The sequence below is a fragment of the Lagopus muta genome, chromosome 7 (genome assembly GCF_023343835.1).
Source record: "Lagopus muta isolate bLagMut1 chromosome 7, bLagMut1 primary, whole genome shotgun sequence".
Classification (NCBI taxonomy): domain Eukaryota; kingdom Metazoa; phylum Chordata; class Aves; order Galliformes; family Phasianidae; genus Lagopus; species Lagopus muta.
The window spans coordinates 48,963,645-48,989,723 of record NC_064439.1 but is presented as its reverse complement, the minus strand read 5'-3'; the positions used below and the strand labels follow the sequence as shown (position 1 = coordinate 48,989,723).

The 26,079-nt window shown below is 37.9% G+C and overlaps 1 protein-coding gene across 2 annotated transcripts in view; it reads right to left on the bottom strand.

The window, feature by feature from the left end:
* POU6F2 (POU class 6 homeobox 2) overlaps positions 1-26,079 on the bottom strand; it is a 303,094-nt gene that overhangs the window by 76,318 nt on the left and 200,697 nt on the right. For both annotated transcript variants that reach the window (XM_048951249.1, XM_048951250.1), the window contains exon 5: positions 17,346-17,686. In XM_048951249.1, coding sequence (XP_048807206.1) covers positions 17,346-17,686 — 341 coding nt within the window. The remainder of the gene's footprint in view (positions 1-17,345; positions 17,687-26,079) is intronic.

The following is a 26,079-nucleotide window of genomic DNA, read 5'->3' as shown; positions in this document are numbered from 1 at the left end:
TTTTGTACATGTACATCAAAATGCCATTAGAAATGCTTACAAACACCTCCTGCTCTCAGGCCTGCACTCAGACTCCAATCGAAGCCAGGCTGTAAAGACTCCCCAGTGGTTGACTAAAGGTTTCTTTCGATTACTCATATGAAAGCATTTGGTTATGGAAAGGAATCTTGGGGGAGCCTGGGAGATCTCAAGATTTACCCCCTGGCCTCCCTTATAAGCACACTTGAAAGTCATTAGGAGCTTCCTTTGAATTCAATAAGGAAGGAGCTTCCTTACTGAAGATACCTTAAATACAGCCTTTAACACTTAATTCATGACTGTTGAATTACTAAGTTTCCTCATTCTCTTTGAGATCTGACAACCATATGATACCTTTTCAGGGTACCACGTATGTGGCAGGAAGAAGGAAGATGTACTGAGACAAGAACACATGGCATATCACACACTTCTTAGTTGTATAGATGTATATGTTCTTGCCTTTGTACACATGAACTAATGTGCACATGCACCATATACATGATGCAGCTGTAAATGAATTTAGTCTTGATAAATGCTTGGCATATTTAATGCATTTCCTGATGACAGTTTTATTATTTCTCGGTGATGAAAAGCTGAATAAATCTGAGGCAATGGAACACAACGATATTATCACCTTCCTCTTTTGTTCTAATATTTACAGGAAATATTACAAGTGTTTGACATATGAATTGAGTATTTGATTGACTTTAATAACCATGTGATCAATAAGAAGTGATATTTTTACAGTCTAAGTTCAATATTTAAAGGGCTAGGCGTCATGAATCTTTATCAAAGTAGTCAGGCTAAAACTTTTATATTCAGAAAGTATAATTCCTCATTCTTTAAAAATTCTTTACTGACCTAACATCATTAAAAGCCGAGTTGTGCTCATGAAGTCTTAACTGTATTTGAGTCAGAGGGAGGGGGCCATTTAGATATTTAGGGATTTATTGTAACTGTATTTTCTAGAAGCATTTGAACATTTCACTATATTAGAACTATTTTTGACCGACAGGAAGTCACTCTATTACCTGCATTAATGATCATTCTTAATCTTCATAAGGTAACAATTATTACGTTGGTTCTTTTTTATCTGATCAACTTAAGTCATGCAAACACTATATATCTTATACTAATCTTTCTGTGTCAATTACCTTTTAAAAAGTTTCCCGTTACAGAAGCTTAGGATGTTACATACAAAATGAAGAGCAGCCAGACAGATTTAAAATACTAGCCACTCTTCCCAGGAAAAGCAGTGCTCATGGTCCACTAAACTGGCAGCTCCTCTACTCAAACAGCTCATATAATATCAGGTAACCTATAATTTCAAAAAACTGTAATCAATAATTCAAATCAATCTTAGCTGACATTTAGAATATTTTCAAGCAGATCCTTGTTGTCTCAGCACTTATGGAAATTGTTCATTAATTGTTCATTCACATTTCCAGCAGATGATTCTTTAGCAGAGAAGATGTGTGTACTTATGTTTAGTAAGTCACCTTCTCCAGCATTATTTACAACTCTTTCCTTTGTCAAAGTTATGCACATTAGAACAACTAGTACAGGAAGTTCTCTTTCTGACTGTAAGAAGAGTAATCTGTTTACATCCCAGGATGGAAAAGTAAAGGCTGTCAAGCATCCATTATCTTGCCAAAACAGGGCATTTACCATCATGAGGGGACACACTGGTTGGAGTCTCAAGTCTGAATCAGGTGCAGTGGAAAGGCTTGAACCTGAAGCTAAAACATTACTTTAGGAGATGATTGCAGCAGATGCCATGAATAGCCCTTGCTTTCCAACAAATCTACAGTTTTCAGCAAAAGCTCTCTAACTTTATATTTATTGGTATTTTGCAAAGGAATGGGTTAAAAAAAATGAGAGGGGCTGCAGTCCTAGCAATTACAAACTTTAATTCTTCAGGTATAAAACGCCTCCATTCAGTGCTGGACCATTTCACTGGCAGGCTGCCTGTGTTTCACAGAGCAAACATTGGTCTACCAGCTGTCAGAAATGGGAAGTATGCTGATATTTTCTTGCTACTTTGTGTGGATCCTCCTCCTCAAATCATTATACCTTGTGTTGAACCATATCCTGGGAAATCTGAAAACAGCGCCCTAGTGTGAAGATTATATTTAATAGTCTGCAGCTTTCCTGTTCACTTCAAAAATGTCAGATTCAGCTTTTCTGAGCACCAGATACTATTTCCAAAACCCACAGTGATTTCCAGGACAGGGAAATATTTGTATTTCATGACAATATTTTTTGCAAACAACTTTTGTAAAAAATTCAATGGAACAATTTCTTGCACTGTTTCCATTGGAATGGAAACTTTTCAAAGTGGTGGACATTTTGTTTGCATTTAGAGGGCATCTCCCTCTGTAAGACCCCAAACAAAATGTTTTGCTAGTACTAGGATCTTCATCTCCTTATTTTGAACCCAGTTGCTCAAATCACAGAAGAACTGATGTCTACATGGTAAAATAAAAAGGATGAAATCAGAGACCTCAGAGTTTCATTTCATCCAAACGAAACTTTGTGGTCTACATCCTTTTTTTTTTTTATGTTTTGGTCTTCTGATTTGGAGACAAATATTTGATCATGTAATATCCTTGGGTCTGATTTTTGCCTTGTCTTAGTAGTAAGTCTTTCTCCTGTAAGGAAATTATAAAAGCAAATGCAGCATGTGCAGGAAAAAAGAAAAAGTTTAGCAAATTCCAGTATCTGTTGCTCAGATGAAGATATGATAAGGCATCATTTTAGACAGCACTGGAAAACAGAGTGGCATCTGGCTGGCCTTTAGACATTTAAGTGAGGCTTTAGCAAGGACTGTGATCTCACTTTTTATGATCTGAAAAAAATAATATTGTTAACTTAGAGAACCTGATAAAGACTTTCAAAAACACACACTGAAAATGAGACAAATTTTTTTATGAACTCGTGAAGGTAAATACTGTATACAGCTTTTGAGCATTTTAAGGAACAGTTTAAGTCACTGCTTGACAAAGGGTAGGATATAAAGCTAGAGAACTTGGAGATGTTTCCATATTTCACTGAGTTGTTTGAAGTTTCTCTGAAAGTTTTCCACTAAACTTGAGTGCTATGCAAGCCATGATTACTGTAGAATAGCTATGCAGTATCTGGTGCAAAAAAGCAGTAATGACATTTCTTTTCGTGAGTAATGGCCCCACCTAAGGCATATCCGATGTATATGCTGACACTTTTAACAGCAATCCCCCTTTTTTGTTTATGAATAATTGCTCTTCTGCTTACTCCATTCCCCCTTTGACCTGCAGAGCCCTCAGATAAATATCCCAGGGATATCCTCTTTGTGTTCCAAGACACTGAGTAGTTTAATGACTTGTAAGAGTACCTATTTTAGCCTTTAAATAATTTATGTGTTGGATTTCCTCAGTAAACACTGGAAATGTCCTGTATAGAAAAAAGAGCACAACCATTCTTGTAGCTTATACTTTAAACAAAGTTGCAGTTAGAAAACAAAGCAAAACAAAAAGGAATGATCACCTGCTCGACAGGATCAGTTAACCATGGGAGGTGCAACCATCTCAGCTGAAAAAAGGAATTCAAGTATTTTGTTAACAGGCAACCTAAAATTTACAACTTGATTCTCTCGGGTAAGTGTGGAAAAAAAAATGGAAAAAGAATACAAAAGCCAGACTTTTCATCTGCCAACCTCCCTTAGCTAACTGTACTCTCTCAGCATTTGTATGCATTTCCTAGGGAAAAGCACATGTGCAGTTGCCTTCAAAAGCCCTCTGTTTTCCTTTTATTTGCTTACTTGGGGGTCTGGACTGAAACTTCCTATGGGTAAGACCTGGCACAAAGACTATTCAATTGAATACCTTTTCTCTAAACATTCTTTACTGCATCCTCAAGTTTGCTTGCTGTACCACTGACGAGTGGATCTGGCCTACACAAAAGGTTTAGTACTCTTTCTATTGTTTTCTTTAGTGCATCTCTACCAATGTAATCCTTAGAATAGCACAAATATTGATTATTTAGAGGTATTAAAGTATCTGCAATAAAGTTCACTTTATAAAGTTTCTTAACGATGATGTTGTGAAGTACAGATACCCGAATTTATGTACATTCAAGAGCTCAGTAACTCAAATAAATACAGACTACTGTATGAACCTGGCTGAATTTTCACATTTGCAAATGGTCATTTTCCTGTGATATAAGCCATCGATAAGAATAAGATTTTTCTAAGACATCCAGAGGCTGAAACCTTTACTTTGGGTCCTTCAAGGGCTAAGTAATTTCTGCAGTTTACATCAGTGTAAGTGCCACAATCCTTCTGAAAATTAGAGCAGAGCTTATTCAAGAGACTAGAATTAGACTTTCACACAGTATTATTTAATTTAAACTTATCTTCACTCCCTTTGTCCAAAGGCTAATAGAATATAATTACACTAGGCTAGGAAAAAATTGATAATGTTGTAGGCAGCCTTACATTCAAAAATCCCTATTGTCAATTTTCCCCAGTAACTCTGTCAGTGACATGCAATTGCATCTCCCTGTTATAATCAAGTGAGATGAAAATTATTCTGAAAAGTAAATGTATAAGGAAACAGCAAGGAGGTACATATCAATACAGTGGTTGCAATGGCCCACAGTGCATGCACCAAAGCAAAGGTCTTCACTGCCTTACTGTCGACTTTAGGCCTCTTTTCACAGATGTTGAAGGATGTTTTAAATTAGCCTCAACAACTGCATGACCAGGTTTGATTAAGAGGTGGTTTCTACTGCACTTCAGCAAATCGAGTTGTGCCAGCTCTGGGAAAAGTCCAATCGAAAGAAAATGGATGGGGATGAGAATTCATCTGGGTGCCTCATTTTAAGCATTTCCTCCCACTCCAGAACTCCTGTAGACAAATATATTCACATCCATCTCTGAACAAGATTTAGGTATATAACATAGAGGTATATGATGAGCACATTTAACCAGTGCAATGCTTTTACACCAGTTTAAAAGTACTGCCTTCTAAATGCAAAGCTTTAACTAAGTTAGTCCTCTACAATGAAATGATGCCTATGTTGGGATAATTTCTATAAGTGTAGATAAGCCTTCCATAAATACTTTACTATGCATTTTTAAATTAAGTTGAAAAGCTTCTACACTTTCTGAAAAATTAATGTGAACATTTTTTGAGAAAACAAAAGGAAAACAACAAAACGACAGCAAAGAGGATTAAAATAAAACCATTAAAAACCCCAAGCATTAAAATTCTGACCCTCCCTCCCCAGGAGTTGATCTTATACTTGCAGTTAAATATGTAAGCAACTCTCACTTGTTTTCCTCTGCGTACAGATTACTGACATTGCTACAGGTTAAGACTGAGTTTTAAAGCTATTTCTGCTACTAGCGAGTGCTTGCTTTTCAACATTTTAAAGTGAAGATGTGAACAAACCTTTGAAAAGTGACTGAATATTTCAATGCCAATATATTTTGCATGTAAAATATAAAAATCTCTGTGTTGCATTTGAAATCTGATAAATATTTATTATCAATGCTGTTTGCTTTTAATCTGTTCGGGATATCATTCCTCCAGCTTTTTAGTACTTAAACAAAAATGGCATTTACATTACAATGTTGCTTGCCAACAATCTCATTTTCTGGTTTAGTCAGCAGCCTTCATGCTTGATTAGTCTTTAATTATACAAATACCTACATATTTAAAAAGTTTTCTTTTTTCCATACTTTGAGCATGTAATTATTTTCTCTTGCATGCAATAACCTTTAATTTTAGGATTAAGCAACTGATTCTCTTTAGTATGGATGGATTTTTTCAAGTGTTAAAGCAAATTTGGTTATTGTATTATGAGTAGGAAAATTAACTTTAGGAAAACCTTTCATTAGTGCATTTGACAGCACACTGAGCAGCTGACAGAAACTTCAAAATATTCAAAATACTTGAAAACAAAATAGACACCAAAACTGTGTCCTCTGAAATTAACAGCAGTGCTTCTCTAAATTCAATGAGTGAGTGACTAGGGCTGTGCAATTCCTTTTTTCAATACTCCTTGCTTCTGTAGCATTAGTTTTACAGCAGTGCCCAGAAGCCCAGTGCAAGATCAAAGTCTCATGGCACTATACAAAAAAAAAAACAAAAAAAACACAACAAAACCATCAAACAACAACCAAAGAAAAACAAAACAAACAAAAAAACAGAAACCAAAAAACTGGAAAAGTTTGAGGTCTAAACACATCAAATAATGGTGGGAGAACCAACAGAAGAACAGAAGGATGAAGTGACGTGCCAGGCAATGATAGAGCTGGGACAGCAGTCTGGCATTCTTGACTCCAACAACCCATTTATGAGAGAACATTGCTTCCTGATGCAAATTATTTTTCAGAAGTAAATTCAATAATCAGAGGCTTAACTTGATAATGAGATTAAAGCTAAATGTGCAGATTGTATGGAGCAGTGAAGAGATACACACCCTCCCCTATCCTTTCTTTTCTGCTTCTCTTTCACTCATGAGAGCGCGGACTGCAGAATTTGGGTCTACAGGACTGACACATGTTATCTCTATATCTGCTTGTACATTTGAAGTACCAGTGACTTCCCCCTAGACACACTCTTTGAATGTCTATAGGGAAAACATCAAGGATTTTTAGAATGGCTTGGTTTTTCTCAGGTTTTGCTTATTTCTATATTTGTTTTACATGAACTGAAAATTCTGTCAGACATACATTTTGATTGCATTGAGAACACGTTTCACAGACAGAAGACAGTTAAAAAAAAAAAAGAAAAAAAAAAAAAGGGAGGTTGTAATTCTAAAAGTCAGGGAAGGAGAAGAGGGGGAAACCTTCTTAATGGCATATTGAGCTTGCTCCTGTCTCATTTGTTAGCTGTGTGAAACCTGCCAACTTCCCTAGTAGAGTTAGTTCTTGTTATAAAGTGAAAAGTTGCAGAGGTAGTTTAGAAACATACTCAGCATCTTATTGCAGACTGGTGATCAGTGATACAATTCCAGCCTTTCACAATACTAGTCCTTCTATTTTCTGGTGTCTTTCTCCCAGTGGAAAAGGTCAGTAGGAATAAAGGCTCTGTGGATAACAAAGACATTGCTTTTCTACACTCTCCTCCTAACAACATTTTACTTTTCCTCCTAAAAATCAGGTTTTGTCTCTGGGGAACTGCATGCTGTTAGAAGCTGTGCTTTCCGATGAGTACTGTGAATAAGATTGCCTCTTCCTTACTTGCCCCTTCCTGGACCTTCATCCCAGTACAACTCTGCTCCACATTAGCTGCCCTCCCATGGCCCATAAAGCACCCATGTTGGCAGCTCCAGCTAGAACTCTGCGAGGTGTGCCCATGTCCCTGGGGAAAGGTCCACAGGAAATCAGTCCTTCAGCATCTCCTGTCCCAGCTGCTGACACCAGTCCATAAGGAGAGCATTACCCATGCTGGGAGAAGAGCCAGAAGAGACAGCACTCCAGTAGAGTTTGTTGCAAAAGCAATTATAAGGTTACAGTGGTGAAAACCATGACAGCAGTACCAACTAGCATTTTATTTTATTTTTTTTAATTGCTCATTACAGCATTCATTCAGAAATATCTTCTGATATCAATTTACTGGCCATTGCTATAACAAATTACTGTTCTGTAGCACAGATGCTGATGTTGCTGCATCCACATTTTTAGGCTTTTCTTTGTAACATCTGTAATTTTGATAAGAGTCTAGGGTTCTCTCAGTTCTGATTGCTTCCCTGGTGTTATTTATAAGCGTGGAACTATTTCCTAACACATATACAACGATATTGCAGCCATGATGACTGCTTTAAAAAATCTCAGCTCTTTCAAGATCCAAAATTCACCATCATCCGTCTTTTATTAAAAGGATAATGTTAGCAATACGTGATTTGCTATTTTCATGTATCTATTTTTCTCCCTTGGAAACTCAGCTTTGCCTACCGATCTCTTCCAAAAACATAATCCAGCTTCATTCTCTAAATCTAGAGTCCTCCTGGGATATTTGATCATGTCTAAACTATAAGGAATAAGTCAAGTTGCTCTCCTGGAGGAAATTCTTCTAGTTTAAGATATAGTTGCTGATGCAAATGATAAGCTGAAATATGGAAATGTTTCAGAAAAAAAAAAAAGCCAACAAACTTGCATTTGATAACAATGAACCATTTCAGCAGATTTCAAATAATCACCTTGAATTAAAGTTTTCAATTTCTTTTGTTAAATCAATATTTTTAAGCAACTCAAGGTAATAAATTGTTTATACGCAACTTAAGCTGTTTTTAAACAAAAGTTTCCCCAGCTTTTTCAGTTTTTTAGATTTAAAAGAGTAGGGGACTTTTTTGGTTGATTGAGTTTTTTGGAGGTTGGGGGTATATACAATTTACTAGAATTACAGCACACTTGAGAAAAAAAAAATGAACAAACAATAACAAAAAAGCCTAGAACATTTCTGATAAGTTGCAGTTACTAAAATATTAAAATTAAAAAATTGTACGTTTGACAGGTTAGACTCACAGTAACAGTGCTCATCTGGTTTCTTGTTCTATTTCCTTTACTTCATTTCCATTCTCAGCTGGTGGCAAATATCTTCATTTCTTGATGTTGTCTTGGATCAGCAGCAAAAAATACAGTGGTGCTTGTACATGGACAGGTTGTCCTAAAAATCTTTCAGACTTTGCTTGTAGAAGGAGTATTAGAAATCTCACGGGAGATTTCTCTTCCAGATTAAATTTTTATAGTGGTGTCCCTCCAGACCAACAACCTCTTTCTCTCCTCCTATTGTGGATTCAATCAGTGTTTTATACATTAAGAAAAAAATAAATTGAGAATATGTAGTCAACTACAAGTCTATCATTTAAAATTTCTGTAAAATTTTAGGATCATTACATATTCAAGATATCAAGTCTGATTGCTTATTTCTTACTGCTGGAATATGTATTCTCGTGTGCTGCTATATACCTATTTGTTTTAGTTAGCCTTACTTATACCTTAACCCACTAGGAGCTCTTAGAAATACCCATTTGCTGGCTTGTGCTCAAGGTGGCAACCTCTGACCTTTTGATTTTCCATTTTCCACATAATTAATTGTTGGTCACTTCAAACAAATATTGGCAGAGGAAGGGGGAAAATGAAACAAGAAGGATTTGGAAAGCTCACGTTTCCAGCCCAACCCCTTGGATAAAAGGATAGTTTTTTTTTCGTCTGCCTAATTTGTTTCAAGTTGCAGCACTAAGGTCAGGCTAAGCCAAGAGAATGAATGGAATAAACGTCCTGATGGGCTGCCCGAAGCTGCCTGGTGTTACAGATCAGCATAAAACCAGCTCTCTTCCCTGTGCCTGGGCCGATGTAACTCACTGGAGTGGCAAATTACATCAGACCTACAGCTGTAACCCGACATTATGATTAATTTGATCAGTAATTTCTCCTGTTTTTCATTTTAATCGGTGTGACTATTCTGCTGTGGCAGGTCTTTCAGATCTAATTAAGATAAATTTCAGAGTAAAAGACTTGGCAGAATTTTCGAGTCAAATCCGAGCGTCAAGTGTGAAGACCTGCAGCACCAGTCAATCAATTTCCAGTAAAGACGGCGGGCTGTAACTCAGCAATCAACCCATTAACACTTAAGCAAATTTCATAATCTCCAGGCCTGTGCTTAGTCACTCTTTCAAAACATTCTACCTACTAATAAAAAAAAAAGAGAAAGTATTATGTTTTTTAAACACCTGTCTTAAATTGCATGTGCTAAAGCCACCGGCGGAATCCACAAGTGGACACTGATAGATCTCTGTAGCACGGATGAAAAAGGCTTAATTTTCAACTTTAAAACACAGCCTGGAGTTACTATTTTTTTTTTAGTTTTCAGATGCTCATTAGTACAATGAGCCTTGAATGGCATAACATCGAGACCACAACAGTTCTAGAATATTCCTCCTCCACCAAATTCAACAAGCCCACCAGATGCTCTCTGTTCACTTCTTCCATTTCCTTCCAAACAGAAGTTCTTCTCTCACAGAACTAGAAACCTGTGATTATTTGTAATTTAAATAATATATTATTATTATTTGTAATTGAAATATATATATATACTATTAAAACGAAGTAAGGAGTATGAAAAAATAAGGGAAAATAAAGAAATAAAGCAGTGCTTTGGGATATTCCATCTACATAAATTTTTGGAAATAGGAGTGAGAAGAGAAATTAAGATAAATGACCACTAGGAAACACAATCCACGGGTTTCAAACAAGTATCTGAGAAGCTGTGTCATTTTTTTCTGTCTTTAAGGTCCTCAAGAGTTTTCCTGTCTGGTCAGAGAGATTTGGGGAACAAAAGACCTTACAGAAATATGGATCCTTTCCCAAATTTGTCCTGGGATGATATTATTTATTTATTTCCCTATTTATTAAATACTTAGTTACTATAGAGACTTTATTAAATGCTCCTATTTCAGAAGCAAGAGCTCTGTTTTCCTCTCCTTCAGAGAATTCTCTAGCAAATGGTTTCCTATATTAGCCTCAGCTTCTGCCCCTTGGGTGCTAATAATGCCAGTTGTTTTGCTCTAAGATTAATTTCCTTTGCTTTAAATGTGAGTCAGACACCAGAACTCTGTGTGCTTCTGAAAATAGCAACACCTGCAGAGTATATTTGGATGGACCAGGCAGCCAGTGCTCCAACTGAGAGAAGGTTTCCTCAGGGAACAAAGAAACTGGCTTATAAAGTCTCTTTGAGAACCCTTAAACATCTCTTTGCTCTGTTTAAACACAGTATTCAATAGCCTTTCACCTCAAAGACCCAATGCCTCAAAGACCCCAAAAAAGCAGTGAGCTTCTAGGAGCCGGAAGACAGCTGAGGAAAAGATATGAAACCCTACACAGGGTTCCCCCAGAAGGGATGAGGAGGATTCAGGGAGCACCCAGAAGAACTGAAAAGAGGAAAGGATGCCCTGGATGCAATGAAACTCAAAACCAGTGTATTTTCTCAAACAAGTTTCAAATCTGTGAAAAGGAATGTCTGTGTTGTTTCACAGAACTATCACAGAAGCAGTGGCAAAAGGAAAAGCCCAAAGCAAAAGGAGTTGCTGTGAATGATAACAGCACTTGGATATGTTAAAAGCATGTTTGTATGGTATATCAGTATGACCATGACTTTCTAGTTAGCAGAAATTTTCAGATGAATACTCTCTACCACCTTTACCAACTCAGAAAAAAAATCATTAAAATGTAAGAATACTCAGAAATCCAAAAATGTCAGTAGAAAAAGAATTTTTGTTGGAAGGGGCAGAGGATGAAATCTGCAAAAACGTTCTTAAGAGTCCACCAAAGCCGATTTAATTGAGATGATTGCAGTGGAAGTTCCATGCTATTAATTTAGAGCTGAGATCTAGATCATAGAATCACAGAATGGCTTGAGTTGGAAGGGACCTTTGAGATCATCTAATTCCAACCCCCTGCTATAGGTAGGTACACCTCCCTCTAGACCAGGTTGCTCAAAAATCATCCAGCCTGGCCTTGAATTCTTTCAGGGAGAGGGCATTAACAGCATCACTGGCAGCCTGTTCCAGTGTACCATCACCCTCACAGGAAAAAAATATCCTCCTAATGCCCAGTCTAACTCTACCCTCTTCCAGTTACAAACCATTTCCCCTGTTATGTCAGGTACTGAAAGGTCCTCCTGAAGCCTTCTCTTCTCCAGGCTGAAGAGCCCCAACTCTCACCCTGTCTTTTCATTCTTCCTGTACACCTAAGATCAGCACTAAAACAGGCTCACTCTAAGCAGGTGATGGGTATGAAGCTTCTTGAATAAATATGTGCTTGATGTGTCTGTATTGCCTGTTGCCTTGTGTTCTATCTGATGTCCAACTGACACCAAAATTGGGAAACCTTGGAAAATGGGTACAAACCCCTGCCTTGCTCACCATTTATTATATATATATATATACATATATTTGTCAAGCTGATTGTGAAGTAACTTGGGAACAGATTCTGACAGTCAGACATTGCACAGCATCATGCAGCAGGAAAGTGAAATTATATTATCAAAATTTTAAAAAAAGTTTCAATGGTATGGCTGGTGTCATAATATTGACCAAGTTTTCTTGATCTCAGGAGCCCATGAGCACAAGAAAATAAAACAGGTCTCTAATATGAACACAGACATAAACACAAGCCCCTTGACTATGCTCCTTGTGAACTTATTTCAGCTACCCTGTTCAAACAGAGTTCATTGTTTCTTGTGTATCTTAAAAATATGTAAATTTTCCATAGTGTCAGTACACACTGAGATTTCTTTAAAGTGGATTTTTCCTTAATGAGAAGCCAACCAGTGAATGGGGCTGGGGGAAAAGGGAAGGGGAGGTTTGGGTTTTTTGACTGTTGGAGCCTCAGGCATCTGTGTACACATTCTCCTTCATTTACAGCTGAGTGTTGCAGCCTTTCTGCTTTTCTTTTCTCCTTTGTTATAAAAGTGTTGAGGTGCCAAATACATTATTTAAGATTAGTATGAAAATTTAATCTGAAGGAGGTTCTGTTTTTGCTATCCTAGTTTGCTATTACTTGGAAGATTTTTTTCTGCCGTTGTCATCTCCCCACTTCCCTTCTTCCCTCCTTTTATTATTATTTTTTTCTTGCTCATCATCTTCCGTCAGCTCCAGTTATTGCAGGTAGGCTTCTATGACAAAAAAGTGCTTTAGGAAATAGTTCTGAAAATGGTCAGAATAATTTTACAGTGGGGCAATCCCTGGGGGATTTCCTGTTTGTCTGTTCCTATCCACACATGAACAGAGCAGTGGAAATCATTGGGAATTCTTCTAGTCCTACACTGTGACTCTTTATTTTATTTATTTATTTATTTGTTTGTTTGTAGATATGTCTGTAGGTAGGCTGATTTTATCTATACCACTAAAACAGACAGCAAATGTCAGCACCAGAAGCTAACCTCCCATTTGGAGCCAGTTAAATACACATTGCGGATACAAATCACCTCATCCTGGCAGTCAAGCAGAAAAATTGGCTACTTAGTACTTGGCCCATCTAACTTTACACAGTGTATAATCAAGATCTTAAGGCTCCAGAAATTTAATTGAATGGAAACTCTGTAAAAGTGCTAACTATGTTTTCGAGTTGCAACATGCTGACCATTCAAGAACCTATACAGTTTGCTCTGTAATAACATTAAAAATGCACAGGAAAGTTATATTTGGAGAAGCATATTTTCCCAGAAGTAGAAGTTTCAAGGTCCTCAATTTACAACATGAGCTAGGTTGCCTTTCACCTTTTGATGGCTTTGTCTCAATCAACTGACACAACAAAAGCAAAAATAAGACAACAATTATCTACATGAGGAATTTCACCATTTTAACATGAGGGGGTGAGGGTCCTTCCATCGTCTACCTGACCCACAACCCACTGAAACGCATCTCTGCTTTGGAAAATCCTCCTTGGGTTTGCTACCCTTTGCAAATCAGTTATAACCCTTCTTCTGCTGTGATTTTGCCTTCACTAGTATACATCTGGGACCTCATTGCTAATGTAATTACAAGAAGTCAGGCCCTGGAACCTAAAGTAAGGTTTTTCACCTTTCTACATAATCATTAAAAGCCTTTCTAAATGTAATAGTTTTATAACTACAATCCAGCCCACTGAACTGAGCAAAGAGTGCTGATAAAATTAGAGCAGAGTATTACAGAACAATCTGACAAGAATTGTTTTGAGAGTTTTAGCTGGTGTACTGTGCCCCAGCAGTATTAATTTCTGATCATCCAGCAACAGTACCTCAATCAGGTATACCTAAGCAAGTCACTTTCATTTAATTTGCTTTCTGAAGGACATGACAGCATCTGTACATTTTGAGATGTAATTGCTGTTATCCTTCAGAGTTTTTGAAACAAACACAATCATCCTCCTGAATTACTGACTTTCCATGACAATTTTTTGAGGTTGCATTGTTCTAAACTAATATCTCTCAGACAGATCCTGAATAATGTAAGAGGATAAAGCCCACATGAAAAAATCAAGAATTCAGAAATGAAATTTAAGCTGGCAAACTTTAACTTAGCTGATCTTTATTCCCTTAATATTCTTCAGACAAACCCCATTTCATTCTGCTTCATAAAGATCATTACCTTAGAGGCCATAATATCTCTGAATTTAATTTTCAGCCTATTTTGAAGATAAAGCATTAGACATTAAAAAAAATCCACATTCTAAGAAGTCGTGATGAACTGGATATACAAACTGTTGCCAAATGTGTGCTCTCTCTTTTTTTTGCTTTATGCTAGTACAGTGAAAAACAATTTCAGATCCAGTCTTCAAGCTAAACCTATGGAGTTAAAACTGCTTTTCTCTGCAGGATTTAGGATGAAATGTCAAATTTCATGGAGGAGATCTCAGTATTGCTCTGCTGTAGAAAATATCCAACCACATTCTTCAGCCATATGTCAAGTGCAAGAGCCGCTCCTCTGGAGTTATTTCTGAGCATTACTTGTTTGCATATTAATGAATTTCACTGTTCTCAGTAATGTGACACAGCATGTTCAAGTTCTTAAGTATTTCTTAATTATTTCTTAATTTCTGATCTTAGAAAAACTTGAGGAGCATTACACTTGCTGTAGACAAGGCTAGAAGGCCAAATCAATGGCCCTTGCACACATCATTATGGCTAGTGCTGCAGCACTATACTTAGTCTAGGTTTCTCTAGTGGGTGTCAGTACATAGCATACATGTATAGTTGAACAAATTTAGGTATTCACAGCAACTATTCATGTTGAGTAGAGGATGTAAGGTAAACCTTCCTCCCACCTCCTCCCCCCAGTTTCTTCATTAAAGCTGCACCAAAGCTGACAACCAATGGGTTATAGTCCATTGGCTGTTGGTCAGAAAGTGTCCCAACCATGTGGCTGGCTTAGCAGTACTGGCTGGACTCAGCCTAGTGGGAAGCACAGACCTCTCACTTTGGTAATTTTCATAAAGTTTTTTGAACTAAAACCTCCTCAGAATACTTGAATCCCATCTTCCACTGCTGTCTGGTCTGCCACACCCAGAATGTCCTCAGAAGGGTCGTTATGAGGATATGGTTGCTAAAGAGAGCGCCAAAGTAACTCCATAAACACATAGACATTGGCACCGCCAATTCCTATGCAAGGAATTGTTGGTTTTACTTGCTCTTACTGTTCATCTGTGAGATAAGACTCTGCAGAGCCATCAGTGGAATCAGAGAATCACACACGGCTGGAAAAGACCTCCAAGATCATCAGTCCAGTCATCAAACCACCACCACTGGGTCCACTAACCATGTCCCTCAGTGCCATATCTACCCTTTTCTTGAAAACCTCCAGGGACAGTGACTCTACCATCTCCCTGGGCAGTCCGTTCCAATGCATTACTGCTCTTTTTGAGAGGAATTTTTTTCCTGATTTCCAACCTGAACTTCTCCTGGCACAACTTGATGCCATTCCCTCTCATCCTATCACTGTTACCTGGGTGAAAAAGCCAACCCTCACCTCACAACAGCTCCCTTCAGGTAGTTGTAGAGAGCGATAGTGTTTCCTCTTGAGCCTTCTCTTCTCCAGACTAAACAATCTCAGTTCCCTCAGTAACTCCTCATAAGACTTGTGCCACAGAACCTTCAGCAGCTTCACTGCACTTTTTTGGATATGCTCCAGGGCCTAGAAACTGCTCCTCCTGGTCTGTATCTGGAGGTTATAGGTGAGACTGGAAGTACTCACAATCAGAAGAGATTTAAAGTGGGACCAGCGGATGTATGAGAGCTAAGATTCCAAGTTCAGATTTCAAATTCTTGAGATATATTCATTGAGATCATCCTCTTTTTCTTCTTATTTGAAGCCTAATTTCTGTAAGCTATTTTCTATTCTGTGAGCTAATTTCTGTTCTGTCTGGAAAATGGAACGAGGTAAAAGTATTTAGTAGGCAGTTATAGCAACATACAGAATTTGTAATTAGTATGCATATACTAAAGCTTCACCAAAACAGTAAAATGTAACAGAAGCACCTCTGGAACCATTCCTGTCTCTGTGTTTCAATAATTTGCATATTAAGGGGTCCCAAAGCAGTAACTAGCATGACAGACTGGGCATTAAGTGGTGCCTAAGAAGCCTTTAAGACAATTTACAAGAGAAACTCTAGAAACATTATACTCTATTGTAGGAAAAAGCTCAGGAAGCAAGGACACATTTACAATGGACTTTTAAGTCATCTATCTAAACCATTACAAAATCAGATTTGATGCAATTCAGTTGCAACTTGGGTTAATGCAGGTTTAACTGGCCACAATAAGCAAACATAGCTTATTGTAAGCCAATTCCCATAATTGCTTCAAAAAGGATTTTTTAATTATTAAGCTAATGCAGCTTAATTTCTGTAGCAAATGGCTGAAGCCAGCAGTGTGGATAAGACTTTTGAAGTGTGGTCTCAAAATCTAGGGAATAAAGTGGAGACTTTGCTCAGTATTACTAACTTGCTTCTAAGTGCAGTTTCACTACCCAACAAAAGAGGCACTGCTCACTTTTCAGATCTCCCTGGCGTTTATACAGAACCACACTTGTTGGCATAGTCAAAGCCATTCTTGCAGGACATGAATACTGCATGAAACATATTGTGTGAGAACACCCAAGTGTAAGAAATTCAGACCATGGTTTTATAGCTCTTCTATTTCTGTTCTATTTCTGTACAGGAGTTCTAAGATGGGAAGAGTCCAGTATCAGTTTGAGTGCCATAGCTGTTGACATGGTCTATTAGAAAACATTCACGTTGGCAGAGTGAGCCAAGGACTGGTATTAATTCTGGCATTCTGATCTCTGGAGTCTATACCAAGCCTCTTAACAGAAGTATTTGATCCTAATCAGGACAAACTTTAGGACTGTGGATTGAAGAGGAACTGCATTCCATCCATCCATCTCTTGCACACATACACTAGTGGAAGCTCTTCTTTTAGGGACAGTCAGGATCACCTGCTGCTAAAATGAGCAGTTAATTTTCCTGCTCTCATAAGTTATGAGGTGTGACTGCTGGGAAAATGCTCTTTGTAAAGATCTATGGAAAAAAAAAACAAGATAGTTTTCTATGGGTTCTGTGGTATGGGCTATGTGTGTATGTATGAACAAAAGATGTTTACTCTTCAGAAAGAAACAAGCTAGGACCATCATTAATTATGGTTTTCTGACTTACCTTTTGGCCTGTTCTAAGCTGCTTGCCTATGAAGATTAACTACTCTGAGGTAGAATTTATTTTGTATGGCCAGAAGTTCATTTGATTTCCCCCTGCAAAGGGAGTATGCACCTCCTTTTACTAAATCATTAGAGATTTGTACACAGTGCCTTACCTGCAATGGGTTTGGTGAAGTAAGAGGAGATGGAAGGCCATGCCCTGGTGACTGGCTTGGTTTCTGAGGGGAACTGGAGGACTGTGGGACTGAAGGCTGCTGACTCTGGCTTTGGGGCTGTGTTTGGTTCTGCTGTGGAGGTGCTGATGGCTGTGGCTGTGGCTGCTGGGTCTGCTGGGGTGGCTGTGGAGTCTGTGACTGCTGAGTTTGCTGCTGCTGCTGCTGGCTTTGCTGCTGCTGCTGCTGCTGCTGCTGTCCTTGCTGCTGCTGCTGCTGCTGTTGATGCTGGAGCTGCTGAAGATGCTGAAGCTGTTGAAGCTGGGAGTTCAGGGATGAGGTAGCTATGAATAGAAGAGAGAGGAAAGAGTTTTGTAGGTTTCAGCATTACCTGTCATGTTAAAGATATCCTTAAGTTATTAAGTTCTGATTCTAATGTATTGTGGGGCATGGTGCCCAGTAAGGTCAGCTGGTGTCAGACTTCAGGTTGTGGCAACAAATTAATTAACACGTTCCCAGCAATGAATGCTGTGGTTCCATGCTAAGAGATGGGCTTCTGTGAGGACAATGAAAGCTAATCTGCAGTGGGGCTACAGCTCAGTATACTGCACAGGCCTCCAAGCTGACTGGCAGCCTTGGCTCAGACAAGGTTACAACTGAAGCCAATGGGAACTTTCCCTGCCAAAGAAGAGTCTCAGGATAACACTGCGCATATTGTGGCAAGCGCTCATAACACAAACTGGTGCTGTTACATAGAGCCGGATAAAGCCATAGTTGTAAAATAAAGAATGCTCTGAAAAGAGCTTTGTAACATCTATATACTGCAGGTGTCAAAAAATAGAATGTTCAACAGTGAATTTTTTGGAACAATACATAGGTAGAAAAAATACTCAATAAAATGCATGCCTCTGAAATTACAGCTGCTCCTTATAATTCGCAGCTAAAAGCCATAAATTTCTTCTGGTGAAACAATGTAGGCATTTTGAAAACTTGCACTGCTTGCTTACTTCTGGTAGCAAAAGTCTGTCATGCTGTGCAAGCATGTGCTCCAAAGTGGTCTTCCAGTACCCAAAGGAGGCCTACAGGAAAGCTGGGGAGGGACTTTTTGTAAGGGCAGGTGGCGACAGGACAAGGGGAAATGGATTTAAACTGGAAGAGGTAGATTTTGACTAGATATTAGGAAGAAGTTCTATGAGAAAATGGAACAGTTTTCCAAGCAAGGTTGTGCATGCCCCTTCCCTAGAAGCATTCAAGGCCAGGCTGGATGGAGCTCTGAGCAACCCAATCTAGAGGGAGGCGTTCCTGCCTACAGCAGGGGGTTGGAAGTAGATGATCTCAAAGGTTCCTTTCAACCCAAACCATTCTATGATTCTATGAAATGTGAGACTTGGAAACCAGTAGCTCTCATCAGTCTTTCAGCACAAAGGTTCAAACTTTATCTCCCTAATTGACTGAGGCATTGATTAAACTCAAGTAGTTTGCCACAGGGACATCACTAAAGAAAAGCACATTTAAAGCAGCAGCCAGAATACCACAGGAACCTGGTGCTTTCTCAGATTACTCCCTGAATAAGTCACCTGGGGCTCTGTCATTACACAGCTTTGGGGTTGTGACAGATACCTATAGGATTCCAAGTTGAACAGCTTATAAGGTCAGCACACTACTTTACCCTCTGTACTGCATTCCCAACACCATTCTGTATGCTAAGTTCCATCATCAGAAGCCAAAGTAAACTGGGTGTGAATCAGATCCGTTGTTTCTAAAATGAGATTCAGATGTCATGGACAAAAACACTGTTTGGAAACTGGCAGATAAAGCCAAGTTATTCCTACTTCTTTTAGTGTTGAAATACTTGTTTCAGCTTTCCAGATGTTTATACCCTGGGGATGAACCTAAAGTCTTGGTATGGCTTATGAAATCAATGAACCATAAATTGGCATAAGAAGGGGGGGGGGGGGGATGAAGTAACAATAAAAAAAAGGGAAAGGAAAAGGAAAATGAGAAAATTTAGGCAGAGTGGGTAAGCTAGAAAAGTCTGTACGGAGGCAGACTAAAAGATTTGCCAGGAAGAGCTGTTGGTCACCCCTACCTACATTCACAGCTGATATAAATTTAGTTTCATCAAAGGTAAGATTCATGCTACAAATAAGTCTTTGCAAAAATTACTGTTGTGGATGTGACTACAACAAATGACCTAATAAAGTGAAGGAGGAGGAGGGGTAAGACCAATATATTCCAATCATTAAAGTTACTCATAGCAATTTGGCTTTTCAACATAAAACAGAGTGACCACTAACATATGAGATAGCTCATGCAAAAGAAATCGACCTGCAAAAAGCATACACTACATTAATTCCTTCAGGAGAATCCAGAACCAAAGGCCCTAAAGTCAAAGGGGTAGAAAGTAAAAGTATAATCTAAGGAATATGAGAACAAAGAAAGGAGGTGTGCGTACCAGAAAGCAACTGCACACACAAATATTAACCACACTTTGAAGCACCTAGGATGGCAAAGAATACTGTTCACATATTCCATCTTTCCATCTGTAGGTGTATATACAGAGGGAGAAGAACTTCTCCAATTCTCATCAGAAAAAAATCTGATTAGAACCAGCTCTTTAGCTTGTGCAGGCTATTTCCTCACCTGTGGTAGCTTATCTGTCTGGACAAATTGATACCAAGAACAAAGACTTTAAATACAAATGTTCTTACTGATATAGAGAAATGAATGCAATGAGTGGTGTAGTTTGTAATGTATGTGGCTTGCAGAGAGGAATGGAGAGTCATTTTATATCAAATGTGCACAACTGGGAAGAGCGAGATTTCTTTTTAGCAAATTAAGATACAGTGATTTTTAAATTTTATTTTATTTTATCTTTTTTGTGCAGCAATAGTCCTCAAACACTTCTCTACAATATGGCACTCTTATTGGCCTTCGCTTGGAATGGATTTGTAAGAAAGCCCAACATTGCACACAGTGCATTGAGGGGAGAGGAAAAACCATTCAAGGTGTAGGGGAGGACATCTACAGAAATATTTTAGGAATATAGAACATATATTCCTTCTCAAGAGTGCCTTTCACCTAGAATGTGAAAAATACGGCAGTTGAAGTAATGCTAAAAGTATCAATCTAACATAACATGAAGTAAGAGAAGATGGAGGGATCATTGTATTTTGATAACATAAAACTGCAAAAACAGGACTGTGTTAAATTTTTATCAGGGGTCTTGTGACTGAACTTAGAGTATATAACAAACATCTCTTGATACAGTGATAACAGTAAAAGCATCACTGCCTGGATTTTGTAAAATGGTGACATGCGAGGAGCCCAAAGTATAAAGGAAATGAAGTTTCTTGAAAAATTAAACCAATGAAGAAGTGGTTAAAATGAAGTATAAGTCTATTCTTTTATATATTTTCATATGCCTCACAGGAATCAGGAAAGTAATAATAAATAATAGCATTGATGTTTCCCATTGAGCATACAATTTTTTTTCAGAGCTCATTTTAATATTTCCAAGCAGGGCTATTAGTTGCCTTGCAAGTGAAAAGTTGTTGAGTCTAAGCCACAGACAGGAACATAATGGTCTGTATGCTTACCAGAGGACCCACACTTTGTGAAATCCAGTTTTACTGAGTGTATGAATTAAATTGCTTACATATATAATTGCTTATACATATTGCTGTGACACGTTAGGATTTACTTGACAGAATGGTTATGCTGACAATAGGCTTTGGTTTCATTAACAAGTCGTTCTTTGGTCAGCTGTTGAACTATTTTCTTAAAAATTAAATCCTTATTGAATTGCCATTCTTGACAAGGTCAGTGCCCTGCTTAATGTACATTTTGATCTTCATGTTCTTTCTTCTGTCAACCCATATAACAAGGGACATAATCCAGATTGGAAAAAAGGAGAAAAAAACTACTTCAACACCCCTCTTCTATCCAAACCTTTACATGTTCAGTTCCTACTGAACTGCAAATGTAACTGGTGCCAAGCAGCCATTGCCAATATACTTCTGTGCATTAAAATGTGAGCAGATGCAATCACTCACACACATCCAATGAATGAAGAGGGTATGAAGCTGACTTTGAAAGTTTTAAATTCTGTGGTCATGTCCAGAACTCACAGATGATGACTCAACGTGGAGATTTACTTCATTCCTTATCTAGAGGTAGAAAATCTTTGGATTCAGTGCTGCTGAATACTTAAATGTTGGCCACTGAAGGAATATCAATGTCCCTACCACGCACTTTTTGTGCTGAAAGTGCTGAAACTCATTCTTGCTGGTGTGGAAGGTGGTCCCTTGAAGGAAATTGTGTTGATGGAGAAAAGTTTCTTCATGGAGAAATTTTCAACTTCATTTCCAGCAACTGCATAAAATTATTCACATAAATTGTTTTATTTTCATATAATTCCTTTAGAAAACCTCTTTGGAGACATGCATTGAAGTGGCTTAGTGAGGCGTGATTGCTTAACATGCTGTAGCTAAACAAACAGACAGGGAGAACTGTTCAATCAGACAAAGCTTTCCCAAAGCCACGCAGTTAGTGCACTGTAAGAGGGAATTTAGGGCTCTGGATCCTGCCTACACTCCAGTGTTCGTACTGCCTGATTGCACTGCCTCTCACAATGTATATACCATCCACTGCAGAGGTTGTGTCACATTATTGTTTGTAATCAAATCCAATCCAGCTCCCAGAGCTTGCTTGCATACCTCATCCATTATAAATCGTATACCTGTCTAGCATTTGTCACTTCTGCAGAGCTTAGAGACTGATGGAATTTCAGGTGGTACAACGGTGCTGTGTCTGCATGTATAAAAGATAACAGGCACTGCCTACCTACCACTCAGGAATCTCTTTATGATTTACTGGCTAACAGCTGGGTAAAACTTTGACATCTTTAAGTGACAAGTGCACACTTTCTTTCAGAATTGCATTCAAAATTAAAAAAAAAAAAAAAAAAAAAGGATGAAAAAAACCCACACACACACACACAAAAATCAAAAACTATTTTCTGTGGTTAAAAAGTAACATAAAACGTATTACTTTAAATGAGAGATAATTAACCAAAAGTGCATACAAGATGCAAAAAAAAAAAAAAAAAAAAAAAAAAAAAGGGAAAATCCACAAAAGCTAGTACAAAATCCACAAAAAGATAGTACAGTTTTCCTTAACAAAAGTACATGTTGCATCTATACCAAATATCTGATAAGCTGCTAAGAACTTCTTATGAGGAAACAATGCCATGAGGAGTTTTCAAACTTAAATTTTCACTGTAATTTCTTGGTTTTAATCTCTGCAGTGCCACAGCAGACTTCCCAAAGGGATCATCCTACATTTTATGATCCTACTTTAAGCAGATTATGCTTAACTACGATATCAAAGCGTTAACATCAGAGTGAGAGATATGAATTAAGGTGTACAAACAGATGGTCAAGAGTCACTAAAAATAAAACTTCTGATCTCCCAGCTCACCTACCTCAATACTTCTCATGGACTTTAGACTATTTAAGGACTTAAAGAACATTATGGCCCAGAGAGCACACTCTGAGTTCCTTTTGAGAGTCCAATAAGTACAGTGCTGCTATGCATTTACAATATTTGCACAAAATGTGTTCTTTCTGTGATCTTGTATCTTCTGTTCCTCTGTTTATTACCTACACAGCAAACTACAGCAAAGCTAAAACAAACATCTGTCAAGCAGAATGGTGCAATGGGAAAAAGTCAACTCTAATGCAACTGTACTCGAAGCTGCAGTGTCACTTTGTGAAACATTCTGATCCATGACAGGGATAACAATTGAATAATTTGCTTAGTAGGAAACCTGAAAAGGCTCTGCCTTCAAATCCCAATCCTGGTTGTATTCACTGAAAGTAGTACTAACTGCCTACTGCCTCTGGTGAATATACTATTGTATAAGCATGGGAATGACTCTGGTTGTATTTTAAATTTAAAAATGCATTTCAAAGTTTAATCAGATTTCAGAAAAAAAAGGAAGGAACATAAGTAAGCCCACAAATGTTTACATAATGAAATCAATGTAAAAATTATAAGTCTTTTTTCACATCTCATTCGTAATATAGACTGAGATTCTAAAGACCTCGACAGTGTTTGGCAGAATATCAAATTAATGCTCAGAGATTCAATTTGTATCTAGAATCTGCTCTTGTGGATAAGCTTCACATAATGTCTGATTTATTTTATTAATGTTTTGTGTTTGTTTTTGTGTAAAGAAGAAGAGGGGATAGGAGTAATAAGAAGCAATTTTAGCCTACAAAGGATTGTGTTATTCTATCCTCTATCTTCCTATTTACATAATTGCATAGATGTTCTTCAGTGCCTTGATATAATGCACAATGAACTAAAAAGGAGAATAACATACATTAAAACTTCTCCTATTTGACTGAGCACAGAATTTGGCTCTTGCCATTTCAAGAACGTAATGCCTTTTCCACTTTCCCAGTAATGGAGAATGGATTTGCATTGCCTCAAACTAAACAGTGTAAATAACTTAAGAATCTGGGCTTGCGTTTGAGCTGACATGGCCTGCTTTTCTTTTCCACCCTGTTGTTTCTCTTCTAATGAGGTACGTGTCTTTCTTTGAAACACATTTCTGAAGATTGAATGCACACACAGAACAGCTTAATGCAAGTCTTTGTCTATACTCTCTCCCTCTTGGGTAATAAGGGGTAGGTTAGCCAAATACCCAATGTGGTTTCTCCATATGCTTGAATATTCCTTTAAGTGCATAATGTGAGTTGCTTTAAACAATTTAGCATCTTCTTTGTTGAAAAAAAAAAAGAAAAAAAAAAGAAGGAAGAGTTAGACTTGTGGCTGAAGAGATTAGTAATGGGATACAGAGCACATTATTTCTGAATCACTGGTTCAAATCTACTCTAGGTCAAAAGGAACAAAAGTCATTGCACTTTAACAGTGCTTTTTGAGTGTTTTCTAACTTATAGAAGATGTATTAGATACATCAGAAGTATAGAAGATGTATTCTCACACAGATACTCACAGAAAGCCTGCTTTGGAAACAGTCTGCCACACAGTCAAGCTAACAAATTGATGGTCTCCCAATACCTGTTAGGAAGATCATATAGACTATGGCCTTAGGTGGCATCAATTGACACCTTTATTTGCATTTTCAGCTGAGAGGCTGAGGATAGAAAGAGTAAAGACACCACAGCATCTTCTCCTTCCTAAAGGTGATTCCTCAGCATTACAAATGCAGAATCCATATGGGGTTATGGGGACTTGCATTGCCAATGCTATTCTGCACCGATTTGCAGATAAACAGAGAGCTCTACTCTCTGCTCTTCTCATATCCAGCATCCTTCACAAGCACTAAATTCACTTTAAGGAACATAAGCAATAAAAAGGAAATATTAAGAAGCAAAGCATCATAATTTATCAGGTGTGGTGTCTCCACATTTTGATGAATACTGGAACTTCCCTGAAAAATGATTCACTGCGTTAAATAAATCTGACATTTTTTTTTCTCCACCAAACTTTAAAATGTACAATAATCCCCTAAAATCTGAAGAAGAAAAAGAATAAGCTTTTGTTCTAGATAGAGAGCTCGACTAAGCACCAGGGCAAGAATATTTGGAATACTTCCCATTTTGCAATAATCTAGGGGCAATTTGCCTCTAGTTTATGACAATGCTATGTGAGTAAAGTTCCCTGAGTGTGCTGTAAAAACTGTGTTAACCTATTTAAAATGCCCAAAGGCAAGAACAAGATGGAGAAATTAGACTTTAATAAGCCATTCGCTTCCTCAGCTCAAATGGGACCTTGGGCCCCATATTGTACAGATGGCTGAAACATTAACTGGAGTCAGAGTATCATCAAGACTCAGGGGACCAATCAGAGAATCATCAAGGGACTTTCATATAAAGACAGACAATTAAAAACCCACCATAGCATTGTCTGAGGGTAATGTAAGTGTCTGAATGCCAAAGGCACTCAAGTAATACCTAGATATGGAGATCTCGCACTTTTATTTTATTTCATTATTTTATTATTACTGTTATTATTGTTATTATTATTATTTGTAAAAACACGGCCCTCAGAACTCAAGGAGCAAGAGTCTTAGCATCAAGTTCTTATGCCAGATAAAAGCAGTTTTTTACCTACAGAGAGCAGGACTTGTCCCAGATTGCCTAAGAACAGAATAGTGTATGGATGGAAAATCAAAATGAGTGTTACATTATTCCTACAGATTGGATCTCCAGACCCTACTGAACACACAGTAATGTTCCCGTAGACCAGAATGAAAGATAACTTCCCGTTTCTTGGGGACTCCTTTGAAAGAAACTAATTGACAGAGGAAAAATTATCATCTAAAGACCAGTACAGCTCAATATAAGATTTCACAATCAGAGGGCTGTGACAGGGAACAGATGAATGACAAAGAAATTAAGTTTGAAACAACAGTGCTGACTCAGAGAACAATGACCATGACTCATAATGGATATCCAAAGCTTGCTAGGCACTCTGTGCACATACAACCTTTGATAAGAGGAATTGCATTTTCTTCTTTCTTCTTGTCTCTTTAAAATGTTTTAACATTGATGGGAACCGTACATTCCATGGCACTTAAGCAGATCAGGTGGTTGATGTGCCCTGGCCAACAATGCTTGTAGCAAAAGCAGTGCAGTGACATGTGCCCCCAGGAAGAGATCGTGCAGAATCCTGTCCTGCACTTCAGAGTCCCTAGTCCATTGGG